This window comes from Herpailurus yagouaroundi, unplaced genomic scaffold (assembly GCF_014898765.1).
Source record: "Herpailurus yagouaroundi ecotype Mexico unplaced genomic scaffold, PumYag 222, whole genome shotgun sequence".
Lineage (NCBI taxonomy): Eukaryota > Metazoa > Chordata > Mammalia > Carnivora > Felidae > Herpailurus > Herpailurus yagouaroundi.
In genome coordinates this window covers 13,388,552-13,403,642 of record NW_024412453.1, presented here as the reverse complement: position 1 = coordinate 13,403,642, position 15,091 = coordinate 13,388,552, and the positions used below count along the sequence as shown (strand labels likewise).

Here is a 15,091-nt window from a genome sequence, read left to right as displayed (position 1 = left end):
GGTTTTTTTTTTTTTTTTTTTTTTTTTTTTTAATTTGGGAAATGGGGAGAAGAGAAGGGATGGAAATAACAAAAAATATAATCCACCAAAAAAAAAAAAAAGAAAAAAGAAATACAATATCCCCATCAATACCCACCAGTGGGGGAAAAGAACGTGTTAGTAAGCCTAACTGACAACAACAGTATCGTATTAGCTGCAATTTATCCAGTGTCCGCCTCGCCGTGCCTCAGTTTCCTCATTTGCAAAATGACAGCAGTTTATTGAATTATTAATTTGTTCTGTCCTATGGATATTTCCAATGGGCGTCTTTCCCTTGTCTCCCAGATGTGTGAAAGGCAGGAAGGAGGAACCACCTGAAGGCAGGGCGTGTAGGTTCCCAGACGCTGGGAAAGAACGTGCTAGTAAGAGTAGCAGGCAGACGTGTCTCTGTCTGTCGGCACTGGAGACTACGGATGAGAATCCATGAGAAAACAAGGTAAAAGGAGGGACCAGAGACACTCAGAAGGGAGCAAATGTGCCAGCTCCCAGACTAAGGCAGCAAGATATAGTCTGTTCAGGGAGGAAATCTACAAAAAAGTCCCTTTGTGCTTTGAGTGCCTTTCGAGGCTTTGTTTCCCACGAATTCATCATACCTGGGCAAAGCCTGCCGGGCCTAGTGCTGCAGCCCCCGCAGGTGGCTGGGTGCCCCCACGTGAAGGGATTATGTGAGGGGACACTGTTTCTTCAACGAGTTTTCAAAGGGTAGTTCCAAATAGGCAATCAGGGGACAGGAAAACTTACTGAAATAGGAACTCCGAGCCTTGTTTTACCCAGTACGTGTTTCTGTCCCCTTTCCAAGAGGGTAGCTCAGATCTTGCAGACCTTCCTGAGTATTCTGCTCTGTGTAAGATGGCAAGTTCAAACTATCGCTGCCAGGTGGTGCATGTCCGTAGGCACAGTGACAAACTAGACCACCTGTTGCAGCAAAACAATGGCTCGTTGATGGCCTTACATGGATTAAGGAAACCAAGGAATAAGAATATTTCCTGCACTCTTAAAGTCTACGGAGCAGGATTCATTTTGGCTGGAAGTATATGACAGTCTCGAATGTGCCTTTTCAAGCTGCCACCCCTGCCTTCCTTGAGGTAACAGTATGCCCTGATGGCTAGAAATGTTCCCAGTGCTCCATTTCTTAAAGAAATTATGATTAACACGGTTCATAGAAAAGCATGCGAGGTTCCCTTGTAGGTAAAGGAAGCTTCTGGGTTGCTCCTTCAATCTCATTCAAACAGTGCACAATAAATAGGGTTGGGGCAATCCTGGGAGGTCCTGGGGACGTGTGTTAGATACATGGGTCGCCTCTAATAGGTTTAAACATTCTGTTTCTTCTTAATTTTGCTGGGTGGAGTCATAAGCTTCTAGCTTAAGTTACTTCTAAGGACGGTGCAGGCAGGGCCACCCACCAGTTCCTACCCATTGCTGTCCACCCTGACACTTTGGCAGTAGCCCAGCCGCTATCATAACACAGCCAGCAGACCACAGTCTTTTCTCTGCACCTGCTTTCTCCTCCCCTTCCCTCTGTCATGCTCTTTCTATCCCTCCCACCTGATGGGGGAGCCCTTGGACTTTTCTCAGTCCCACCGGAGCACAGAGGATAGAAAACACCCGAAAGACCCCTACAATGGGCAAGCCATTGCCTCCAGTCTAGAATGAGCCACTCCTGCTTCAGCTTTTCAAAGAGGATTGGGGAGAGAAGGAGCAGTGGTCACAAATGCCCTAAAATGGCAGGAACAGTTCGATTTGTTGTGGGGTGCTGTGAGCCAGAAGCTAAGGCCATAGCCTAGGAAGCTCATTTGGGCTGAGGGCACAGGAACAGCATCCTATTCAGGGCCCCAGCCCTGCAGTAGAAGCATGGACTCTGGCCACAGGGCACATGCTCATGCCCAGTGTGGAAGGCCACTCATCAGAGAGGATGTAGCCAGTTTTCAGGTCAGGAAGGATAGCATAAAAGGCCATTACCTGGGTCCCTTCCACCCAAGGACATGCCACACATACACACACACACACACACACACACACACACACACACACACACACAGACTTTTATTTCAAAAGATGGGAATTTAGCTTACATAACTAGCATATCAAATCTGTAAGTTCACTGTTATCGCTTAGCACTGTACACTGGTTTTTTTTTTTTTGTTTTGTTTTGTTTTTTTTTCATGAAAAAGTGAGTCAGGTTAAAGAAAACAAATAAGTAAGTTAGTGGAAGTGACCCATGGGATCTTGACAACCTGTTGGAAAGTTGACATAGAAGGGCCAAGTCCCCTGGACCTACAAAGCGATCCATCCTGTTTAGGGGCAAAGCTGTGGATCTCACAAGACCAGAATTGGCCACGGGGCTGACAGTAAGTGTGGCTCAACTGCATTTAGCCAGACACGTGCCTTCACTGGCTCAGGGAGCTATCCAAGGGTATGGCATTTGATCAAATGATAACTATTGAAAATGTTAATAAGGATGTTTATAATAGAGCTGTTTGAGAAGAATGTACTAACTCAGTGGAAAGTAGGGCGAGACTGAGGAGAAATGGGAAAAAGGGAAGAGAAGACAAGTTGGGAGGGCAGAGAGAAAAAAGAGAGAAACACTGATATATGATAGAAATCTTAACCACGCTCCCTTTTTATAAGAAAGCCCTAAGCTTTGCAGCAGTCCATGTGGCCATGAGGCTGCCTAGCAGATACGTCTCGAGATGCCACTGCCATGCTTAACGTTATTCTTAAATTCTGTTACAAGTTCCTAGCTGAAACCATGGCTGAAGACAATTATTTCTGAAATGATGTCATTCTGCCATCCATGGATCTTAAAGAGGTGTTTTAATTTCCCTGATGTAAACACAGAGAGCTGGAATGCAGAGCTTATCCAAATAAAGCCCTAGTCTTTATTCCTGGGACCCTGCCTGCTGTGGAAGCCAGCTGCAGAGTCTGGTGGGCATGATGAGGCAGGTCAGTCACCCTGGGGGCAACCACCCACCAAGAAGTTAAGCATTTGCTACAGGAGACAAGAAAGATGCTCAGCCCCTCCTGCCTTTACCTCCTCTCCTCAGCCCTGGAAGGGAGGAATCACAATACCCATTACCTCCACTTCTGTTTTTAGAGGAGGAAACTTCCCCCCACCCCCGCCCCCAAAAAGAGATGAAATGATTTGTCCAGAAACATTCATTCACACTGAAGTCTGAGCCCACGCGATTGGGCTTCCCAGCTCTAGGCTCTTCCATAGAGCGTTGACATGCATAGGTCCACAGGCCTAGATTGACTAAAGAGGAAACTTAAGGAAAGGTTAAGATATATACACACACATACCTTTATGAGGCAGGTCCCTAAATGTCTTACAATATTCTGTCACCTCATTGTCTTCCCTGGAACTGGACAGTTTCACTTTTTTATTTTATTTGAGAGGGAGACTGCAAGCTGGGGAGGTATGGAGGGAAAGGGAGAGAGAATCTCAAGCACACTCTGTGCCCAGCACAGAGCCTGATGTAGGGTCGATCTCATGCCCCTGGGATAATGACCCGAGCCTAAAATCAAGAGTTGGACACCCAACCGACTGAGCCACCCAAGCATCCCTCAGAATTTCACTTTAAATTGGAACCACTCACAAGAAAGATTAGGTTCACCCACAAAAAACTCTCACATCCAAAAATCACATCCCACTCTGTCAAAGGGTTTTATATGTGTATAAAATATATATATATAATATAAATATATATATATTATATATATATAATCAGCTTATCTAGACACATTCACACACATCGTTTTGTTGGTCATGTAGATTTAAAGTAGCTTTGGTAGCTTCAGTGTGATTCATTAATTCACAAAATTCAGTTGTACTCTCTGCTATTTGATATTGATTTTAAAAAAAGGATTGATACAGTTAGGGTTGCTCTGTACTGTCATCTTAACTGTCTCGATCACTAGGCATCAAAGCTAAATCCTCAGGTATTCCAGAAAATTCTAATCGTGAGATAACAAGAGAAATTTGAAATAGTTCATTTGAACTGTTGCAATATGCTTACAAAGATAAGAAGTCATGAAAGTATCCTTTTCTCTTCTTTAAAAATAAACACAGGTTATAACCCAGATATAATCAGTATGGTTCGATCCCCACCTCCACCTTCTCGATACCTTGGGTTACAGAGATTTGCAAACTAAAACCTGCTGCTTCTTTGGGTTTGATGGGTCAATCTCAGATCTTAGGGAAGTAAGAGAAGCAAACTTGTAAATGAATTGCTCTGGAATTTCTGTCTGACTTATGCATTTTCTTTTATTTATTTCATTTTTGCATTGAAAACATTACATTTCTGTTTCCTTATAGAGTAGTGTATCAAGAGCCTGTGTATGGCAATAAATTGCTGCAGGTATGAAATCCCGACTGGTGGAAAAACTCATCACTATGATTGTGGGTTTGCTGTGAAATCCTACTAACAAGACAATTCTGGGGAGGGGAGATGTTCTCTAACATAGAAGGAGGAAAGACTTAACTGAATTTTCCAGTTTCGATGTGAATGCTTCCAGAATAGAGATGCATATCCTAAGATTTCCCTTGTTTGCTAGATCATGAGTGTATCCAAGTGGGGGTCTGACTTGGCTATAAATTTCCGGGCTTAAAATGTATCTACACTCAATTAATATAAGTTCAGTGAAAAGAATTGCAATGTTTCATTGTCATCAGTTGTCTGGATAATTTTGTAGTAGGTTCCTGGAGTCAACTAGAATGGTTAAGAGAAAAATTCATCCAGCATTGAGGGTGTGTACAGCTAACATAACTTTCCCTGGTTTCATTGTAGCTTCTTATAAATTTATTTCACACCTATTGCTATAGCTTTCAACCCTATTACTCACTGCTGAAGCAACCCCCAAATGAACCAATTTGTAGGAAGAAAAAAGAGCCAACACATCCATTGGAGTATAGCTGGCCGAGTCTCCCAATATGGTCTATAACCAACATTAAAACTGTCAAATAAAATGAAAGAAGAATGTAAAGCTAAGGATGATCAGTGGGAGTTTTATTACATGGATTTCCCTGTAACATACAATTCTCATTTTTTTTTGTTCTGTATTAAGTCCATTAAGAAAGTGCATTCTTTTTTTTTTTTAACCATGAGAATTCATCAAGTTTTAATGAGAAATCTGTATGAAAAAGGGGTACTTGGATCTAGGAGAGAACAAAATAATTTAAATTCCCAAGATCAACTTTTATTTTTACATTTTGAGAAAACTGACTTTCATTGCCACACTTCAAAAACTGCTGAATGTATGATGCAGATAAATTAGGGAGTGATTATTGAAGTGTTTCATTTTGCAAATGTTTTTATAAATGTAGTTTCAGTAAATCACATATTGAGATATATATGTGTATACTGGTATATTTGTGGTTAGCACAAAGTGAGATCCTTGGGTATTCTCAGAAGCTAGGGTGTTTCTGTCTGGGATCAAGCCCACTGCTACTTTATATGGTGAAACTGAAGGGAAACACACACACACACACACACACACACACACACACACACACACGAGACAACCCTTTCTACCCTATGTCCCCTGCAGTACACAAACATTTTGCCTCTCTTCCTAAGTCATTCACCATTAGGACATTAGAACATCTTTGTCCAAAAGTATGCTTTAAGGTCAAAAATGTGATTTCTTTTGTTGAATGACTCAGATGCACTGAGGGTCTACAGTGCTCAGCAGTATTGTTTTAGGAAGTTCCACAAATGGAATAGCCAGTTTCCTCTTAATTAACTTGGCATTTCCCAGACCTATTTGGGAAAGGTTCCTTTTCCTACCCCAGCTAGTATCCCACGAAGCACAGTTTTGAAAACGTTTTTTTGGAGCACCATCAGAGGTCCTTAATCAGTAATGTGCCCAACCTCCAGAGGACGTCTGCTAGCGAAAGAAATGTTTCAGACAACAGCAGTCAGGGTCTTTGTGGCCACGTCTGGTGGTGGCAGCAGAGGTGTGGGGGTGGAGGGTGGAGTGCGGATTCATAATGGCCATTTAAAATTTATATTTTATATAAGGTCTCATTTACAGCTTGTTTAGGAGGATGTTTTATGAGTAGGGAGTACAGAACTATGTTGTGCTTATCATTTGGTTTGGTGGTGGGAAAAATCTCACCGTCACGGATGCGTTTTTGTCCTAAAGTCGGGAAGACTGGTCTCAACATGAACATCCTTTGGTGCCAGCAAATGGAAATGAGCGCTCCTTTTTCAGACGTTAGCACAGAACCTTGGAGGAGCTCTGGCTATGCTCAGCGAGCTGCAAAATATGGAGCAATAAAATTGATTAGAGTCACCTGTTAGCAAGGCAAATTAAAGCAATTTGTATTTTTTGATCATTTTACAGTGTATGCACACCTACACTGAGTTAATACACAACTCTGTTATTCCCCTAATACGGATTTTGTACAGAAGAAAAATAGCAAAGGAAAACAATGCAATAGAGAGATGTGGTGGGATCAAGCCACTTAATCCTTTTCCTTTTTCCACTGAGTACCTATGTGGTGGATCTCATAGACCTGTACTGTCCAGCACTGAAGCCACCAGCCCCATGTGGCCCTTTGCATGTAAATTCAAATGAACTCAAATTAAACACAGTAAAAATTCAGTTTGCTCCACTAGCCACTTTTCTGGTGTTCGATAGTCACCAAGGACCAGGGACTACTGTCCTGGACGGCACAGATGTAGAGCATTGCCATCATCACCAGCAGGCCTACTGGTCAGGAAGGAGACCACGGCTTAAGGTCAGAGGCTCCACTGACTCCACAGACTTCAACACACTGTGACCTTGACTTTTAAATAGGGAATGCTAGTAAGCAGCTTCCTGAATGACAAAGACACATGTCAAGGTATTGACCATTTGTACCTGTCTTGCATAAAAACACACACTTCTTCTCCTTACATGGGCAAGTCATGTGAAAACAGTGGGGTGGATGGCCCTTCCCAAAGCTTCATAGACAAGCACATCGGTTGTGCACAAGGATCCCAGTGGCACACACATCCATTTTATGTGCATCCAGTGAATACCGACTGGCCGTCATTGATGCTCATTTTCATCATCTGCTATTTCCACTGCAGCTGTTGTCTCCACTTCTCAAACTTGCTGCCCACTTTCACCAGTGGAAACGATCACAGAAGTTGGGAACACATACAGAGTGCAAACCCAGAGGGTTTCTTGCAAGGAGCTGTCGCTAGAAATCTTTGCTGGGACCAAATTCACAGTCACAAATCATGACTGATTTACACGGCCCTCGATGCAGATACCTTTGCAATGGCTTTTGCTTTTTATTCTGGGAGAAAACACACACACACACACACACACACACACCCACACCCACCACTTTGTCTCCATCAAACCTTTCAGCTAGTGGTAGTTAGTGCCTCCTAGCAATCAGAGAGCTATCTTCAGCCCCTCTCTACCTCATTGTTTAGTACACACACCTGCACACCTGTGTCTTTCCGGACACATCATGAAAGCCAAGGAGATGGACAAGCAGATAAAAAGAACAACTGTAGAAATCTGGTGACCTAATTTCCCCTCGGCCCATCATTCTCTGTCTTGAGCTTGGTGCTGGTGTGACAACTGCTTTGGTTTTACAACTCCTCAGTACATCTAATGAGTTTCCCTGTTTCCTAATTAGAGAACGTGGTGTTTGGAACACCAGGTGGTGTCTGGATAAGACCTGGTGTTTTTTTTGTAGCTTCCATGTTATTGTTCAAGGGAGACTTCTTTTCTTTTCTTTTTTGTAATACTGGCTCCAAATGATTGGTGACTCTGTCAGGATGTCTTGGATGTGTGTGCCTTCTCCAGGGCTGATCCAAAGAACAAGTTTCTCTAAGGACAGACTAGATTTTTGAATTGCTACATTAGAGGTGGCAGATATATCCTGAAAGTTAGCTGTTGCTAGAAGAGGGTAGAAATAAATTATTCAGACCACTTTGTCTACATTCTGAAAGATGGTTTTTGTAGCATTGATCTCCTTGTCCTACAACTCAGCTGTCTCCTATACGTGGAGCTAAATGTAACAGACCCCCCACTCCCGATTTTGTTGTTAGGTCCCCTCTGACACACGAGTGACTTTGCTGTTCACTGTCCTCTAACACATCAGTCTGTTCAGAGCTGCCACTTTATGGAGAGGGTGAGAACTGGTTTCCCAGAGGATTATGGGACTGTGAATTCTAATTAGAACCCTAGTGGTCCCAATGTTACCGGTCGAGACTGGATCCTGTTTGTTAATTGTGCTGAGATCATTCGACAGTGGTTGATGTATTGCTGTGGTCTGCTAAGCAAGCTCAGTTATTTTCACAGTTTGATAATCAATGCTCCACTGAACACAATTCCTTTCGAATATGACCATTTGCTTGTCCTCTGCTTAATTGAACAATTGCATTTGCTGGTACATGCACCTAAATGTTAATTATTTTTTTCAGGTTTTTCTCTTAATGATTTTATTTACAAATTGGAAAGCTTTATCATATTTTCCACACCAAACAAATTCCCTATCTGAACCAGTGTTATATCTTTAGCAGAAAAGACAGAATTTTTAAGAAGTGCTCACCATTCCATTTTTTAAAATAATTATGCAACACTTAGAAAGCTACACAGTCTTCTTTAATTGCCTCAGTGGTTCAACAGCTACATATGCAAGAGATTACTAATAAACTTTCAATCAAAGCATTATTTTTTTTATAAATACAAATGCAACACAGGAGGGCATTAGCTCAGCCTACATTGGATTTTCAAGGAAGTAATCAAGGAGTGTTTGAATGAAGCCTAAGTTAGTAGCTAATAAGTAAAGGGAAAGCATAATCATTTTTGAAACTCTGGAAAGTTCAGCAAAGTATAAAGAGTGTTTAAAGAATCCCCCGTAATCCTCCCCACCCCAAGACGATCACCATTAACCATGTAGGTACATCTCTTTAGAAGGGTATGTGGGTTCTTCCTCTGGGATATGCTCACAATCGCTAACCTTTAACATCCAGCTGGGGTTGGTATCCAAGCCCCTGTCTCTCCAGTGTGTTTTGTTCTTCGCTCTGGTACTAAGCTTTCATTAACCTCCACGTTAGACTGGTGGATGTGGGTAACTGCTGTTCTGGTGTGGTCTCCCAGTTGGGCGCCCCTGTGTTGGGCTCCTGTGCATTCCTAAGTCCGATTTCTCCTTGCGTTTTAGGGTGGTTATGCTGCATACCGCTACGCCCAGCCTACCCCTGCCACTGCCGCTGCCTACAGTGACAGGTAAGAGTCTCCCTTCTTCTGCTTGACAACTACCTGGAAATGAACTTAGCTGGCGGGAGACGAGATTCTCGTCTGGTTTTGGTGCAAATGCATGACTTCTGGGGAGGCAGCGCCCAAAAAGTCAGGTCCCACCGTGAAGGGAAACGGCGCCATGTAGAGGGACAGTCAAGCCTAGACCATCCTAAACTCTTGCCCTCTCTGCTTGAAACACAGAATTGCTATGTCTGGTCCGAGTAGAGTTGCTTTCCAGATCTCTCCATTCCTGTAACAGCACACCTTGCATGCACACACATACAGTCCCTGTACAGTCTTTCCACAGTCTTCTGCGTAACAAGCAGCCATGGTTTCATCTAACTTGTAGGAAGAACCCCAAGAAGACGATCCTACAGGTTTCCCTCAATTTCGAGCACCTGGTGCCCCCCCCCCCCCTTTTTTTACAACGTTTTACACCCAGTAAAGCATTCCCTCCACTGCATGTTTTAAATCTAGAACAAAGGAATGGGGGAGATGTATCTGGCATTCCTAAGATGATTCACTCTTTTTGGCAGTCCCAGTGTCCGATCCTACTAAGATAAGCCAACGTTTATTCGTAACGTGCACCACATGTTAAGACTGGCAGTGGAAGGGACCGAGTGGGTTTAAGAAATGCAGAAGTCAGAATGGATGGTGGGGGTGGGGGTGGGGGGGGTGGAGGGGAGCTTGATGACCCATTACCCAGGCTTAACAGATAACTGGGTTTCTGAAATGGCAAGCCACAGCTATTCCTGTGTAGGTGCCTTGAAAAAAAAAAAAAAAAGCGTGCGTTTCCATATTGAATGCAACTCGTTGGCTCTGTTTTCTGAGGACATAAACGTGAATGTTCAGAAGCTCTGCATGCACAAATGTGATCGAGGGTGCTTATTTTTGGTAATGACTCTTTTAATTTAAAAATATGTCTCATGAATAAAACAGTAATGGTAACAATTTGCATGTGTGGCTGAGGCATGCTGGGTCAGACAGGTAAGCAGGCAATGTACTTGACCCCTGAATGGGAAGTGTCGGCAGCGTCTGGTTCTCCTTCCTCCCTGGCCTGTTGTGACTTAGTTCCTCTCTTGGTTTGCTGTGGTGTGCTTTTTCTGCGGCCCCATTCCATTTCTCACGAGATGTGTTGTGAGCTCGATGTAGCTGCAGATTTCTTCCAAGGTAGAAGAAAGCAAAATCAACTCCTGAACCCCAAAAGCTGCACTTTGAAATCCCCATGCCTACACTTGTAATAAATGGCTCTTTGGCAAGAAAGGAGGGAGATCGCTATCTGGTTGTGTGCAGGTTTCATTACTACTTTCTTATAAACAGCCATAACGAGTTCCCAAGGCCGGAGGGAGCCTCTAAAGAAATCCACACAACATCAAGATACAGTTCTAAATGCATAAATTATCCAGTTACCCAGTAATCTTTCACTAAGATGCAAAATACGTTTTACGTACGTTACTATCTTCAATCCACTTTGACACCGGATTAGGAAACTAGAGAGGGTCAATAAAGCTAATAAAATGATGTTAATCTTGAAATCCTCGAACTCATTCTACAAATGAAAAGTCTTAATGCTATTAAATTCTGCACACTGAAGATTCACAAAGTATCAATTGTGATGTGGTTCATCTCCAACCCTTAATTATTTTTGTGAAAATATCTCTAGATGCTAAATTCTCAAACACCCACTTTGTATATAATTATAATCATAGTAACTTTAGTCTGCTGTATAATTATAAGAATCTTACACGGATTTATTTCTCTGGATTTTTATCTTGCTTCTCAGTATAAGTGCATCTTCCCCCAGGTTGGAAAAAGGTTAATTACAAAGATATACTTTAAATTGCCTTCTTCAATAAGACCAACCTAGATGCTTTTTGAAAAATAAACAATATTTAATACTGTTCTTAGATAGAATTACTTGAGAATCTGGCCATCTCTATTGGCATTCATTTGAAAATTAATTTAAAATGATGTTGCATTGGGGGTCACCCTGTGCAAATATGTGTATAAAATCTGTTATTTTTAATATTACTGATATTTCTCATTGGCAACGTGTCCTACCGAAAATTGCCCTCATTCTTGGATTGGTAAATCTTGAGTAGCCCTACAATTCCCACTTTAGAGGAATCGTTTCAGTGGAAGAAACCAAGTAAATATACTCTTGTCCATGTAATTGGCCTCATGCTGTTCATATACATTGGGTCTTCTTGGTTGCTGTAGAAATTGATCGCTAGCCCTATTTAACTTTATTGCAAGCAAGACAGTTGCCACAGACGGGATTATTGCATTGAGGTAAATGCAGGAATAGGTAAAGTGCCAGAAAACAATCTTTAAAATGATATTTCTGGTTCGATTTGCAATATGTATTTATGACATGATGGTACTTCCTTATGTTTTCAGTAAGCAGGTAAAGAGAAGGAAGACCCTTCCCTTTGATAGAAGACACACGTTTGGGGAAAATATGAAATTGTCAGAATAGGTTTTGAATCCAGATGGAAGATGCCAAGTTTCTAGAATTTATCTCAGGGCAGTTGTGTAATAATTTATTTTTACACGATCACAGTGCAGTATCAGCCATGATAGATTTCTCAGTTCCTCTCGTCTGGAAGACAGGCAGGATGACAAAGAGTAAAACTTCTAAACCCAAAGAAACTCCTTCAGGATAGGAAGCAAAATCAGTAAGAATTGAGAGCATTTTGGTGATGCTCACTGGCTGTCAACTAAGTGAAGAGAAGCCGCAACGAACTTTACTTGTAATCATGAGATTTGCTCCTCAGGCATGTGGAAAGCGAAAGAGGTTTGATGTCCCCCGTTGGTAGAATTTTGCCTTTTATCAGCACAAACTAAGCCCTCGTCAAATTAAAGATTCAGGGACCTTTGGAAAATGTTGAACCCCAGTAACCCCAGGACTGTCCAGAAGGTCCTTGATGGGTCCCTTGCAACTCCCTGCCCCATCATCTTCTTGGTTACATGATCACATGCTGATTATCTGGGAGCACCCTGAGAGTTTCTGACTGCTGACCTCCAGAATGAAGACCATCTGGTGTGGGCAGAGATTTCCCCAAAAGAAACAGACCTGCCTGGAGTAGGTAATTGTATAGTCTCACTGACGAATTTAATGGGAATAGGCAAACGTATTTCCTTGGCATTTAGAAAACCTTTGGTAAGCACTTGCCTTCGCCAAACCTTCCTTTTTAATCTCACTTTGATTTAGGGAAAGCCAACTGTCCAAACTCTCAAAGGGGATTGTTTTCTGAGCTTGAACCAATCAAAGCATGGCAGTGGGGCCGACGGTCATCTGGTCATTGCATGCCACTTGGTGTTGCTGATGTGTCCGTGATGCGTTCTGGATTTGACAGGTCCACCATCACATTAGCTCGATGAATGGCTTGCTTGAATTAAGCCTGGGGGTAGGCTTCTCTTTATGGATTGGCTCTTGGTTTCTTTGTGTTTTATTACTTGGTTGTTGATGCATCTGTGAGCAGCCAAACCAGAAAGTGGGGCGGGAGGGGATATTCCCTATTCAGGGACTTGTGCCACAAATATTTGGGGATGTATGTATGATGTGTCTATAGCTTTGATGAAAATGTTCTCTCTCCAGAAAGGCAGACATTTGTCATTGCTTGTCCTGCTTGCTAAACATTCTAACATCTCCTAACAACCAGTGCATGAGAACGTCCCCCACATTAGTGTAGAAGGGAACTAAGGGTCTGATCAGCCAGAGAAGAAAGTAATGCAGAGTGGTTCGCTCGGAGATTTCATAACGATCCCGTTGCACTGATAGTTACCAAGGGCCATTTCTTCTTTCACGTAAGACGTGTTTCCTTTGAGGATCCCCCAAAGTCAGCCACTTTGGACACAACAGTTATAGCCCCAGCCGCACAGGTGCCCCTAGCCTGAGCAATAGAGACAACATGCAACAAGGTTTTGTTTCTTGTATTTTCTACTTTTTTTGTTCATTTGTTTTTTGAGACCTTAAAGTTTCATTGAAAACATTTTGTGTGACAAAAAAATGGTGGAATATTGGCAGTTTCGTAGCTTAGTAGTTAAAATGCCCTAGAATCAGTAATCTTGCCCTCTGCATTTGAAATACACACACACACACACACACACACACACTTCATATATATGTGTGTATGTTGTGTGTCTATATATACATATGCTTAAATGAACACACACACACACACACACACACACACACACACAGCTGTGTCTTAGGCCCTCACAAAAGACTCCTGAGAGAATCCAGGTAAATCTTAATATAAGGAGGGAGGTCAGGACTTGTCAAATTCAGGCAGTCATAAGCCACATGCTAGAACATTTTTTTAATGTGATAGTCATAACCTATTAATAGAAGTTTCTATTTCAGAGAGAAATAGATTAGTAGTTCTTTTTTAAAAGTCAATAAGGATAAGTAGGCATGTCTTTGAGGTCATGGAGAAGTTGGTCTACCCCTATTTGAATTTATATGGGTGATAGAGATAGATAGATACATACATACATACCTAGGTGGATGGATAGATGGATGCGTGGGTGGGTGGATGGGTGGATGGATGGAAAGTTAGATGATAAATAGATACACAGGTGGTTAGATGGAAGAGAGAAAAATGAGAGAGGAGAACAGAGAACAGAAAAGTGGAAGAAAAAGAAAGAGAGGGAAGGGAGGAGAGGAAGGAAGAGGAATGAAGGGAGAAAGGGAGGGAGGGAGGAAGGAAGGCCACTCCTGGGACTGGTCAGGCATTAGCCATGCTTCTTAGATGTCAATACAGAGAGCTTACCTTTTACAAAACGATGACAACAGAAAATGGTAGCTTTGTTTTGTTTTTTGTTTTTTTCCTGTTTTATGCAATTTTGTTTTTAATGTTTTTACTTGGCAAAATAAATGCTGGCAGCTCTATAGTAGCCTTCCTATTAGATTTTTACATTTTCAATTTTTTTTTTCCTCTGAGACCACTGTTGAAAAGTAGAGTTAGTGCATTATAAACCTTAATGCCAGGGGTGGTTCTCAGATGAATTAAAAAAAAAAAGCTGATGGCCCAGGTCGTGGAGACTGATGGCGATAGGAGTGTGTCTATCCCATGGCATCTCCCCAGCTGAGACAGGGATCCAGGGTCAGAAGGAAACTGGTTTGGATTTAGATTCTTACCTGTTGAGTCAAAACAGAGCAGCAAACAGCAGTTCTCTCTCTGTACCTTTGTTGACCCTGCCTTGTCGAAGCTGTTCTTGATTTTAGTTCTCTTTTCTGCTTTTTTCCACTTGCCCTGATAAGTCTCCAGGGTTCTGCAATTCAAGAAAAGATGCTCTGTCAACTTGTAATGGAAATGTCACAGAAATGAGTCGCTAATGCTTTTATTTACATCCTGCTATCCCAGTGCCCAGAAAGGCACATTCAGCTTTCTGAATTAGAACACCAAGCTGAAATATATATGTGTGTGTGTGTGTGTGTGTGTGTGTGTGTGTGTGTGTGTGTGTGTGTGTATATATATATATGTATCTGTATATATAGAGAGAGAGAGAGATAATATATGAATATGTAATATATTCTTATTTTTATTTATATTCTTTTTCTTCTTTTTGGTTTAAAGTGCACTTTCTTAACTGATTCATTTGGTTTCTTTTTTTTTCCAGCAAGTCAGGGTCCCCCTCAGGAGGAGAGAGGGTGAATGAAGCTAATTATTCTAGGCAGCTTTAGGGTAACTAGAAAGAAACATACATTGTCTGTGAGCTTCCCATTACACAGCACAGAAACCAGACAAAAATACGTTTCTTCAATAAAACTGGTGATATATATGACAGTGCTCCCGTT

At 42.0% G+C, this 15,091-nt stretch overlaps 1 protein-coding gene across 26 annotated transcripts in view; it reads left to right on the top strand.

The window, feature by feature from the left end:
- Positions 1-15,091, top strand: part of RBFOX1 (RNA binding fox-1 homolog 1) — a 2,071,930-nt gene that overhangs the window by 2,025,473 nt on the left and 31,366 nt on the right. For 17 of the 26 annotated variants that reach the window (XM_040458700.1, XM_040458723.1, XM_040458708.1 and 14 more), the window contains 2 exons: positions 4,355-4,397; positions 9,209-9,273. In XM_040458700.1, coding sequence (XP_040314634.1) covers positions 4,355-4,397; positions 9,209-9,273 — 108 coding nt within the window. The remainder of the gene's footprint in view (positions 1-4,354; positions 4,398-9,208; positions 9,274-15,091) is intronic. The other 9 variants (XM_040458724.1, XM_040458710.1, XM_040458711.1 and 6 more) reach the window with 1 other exon arrangement.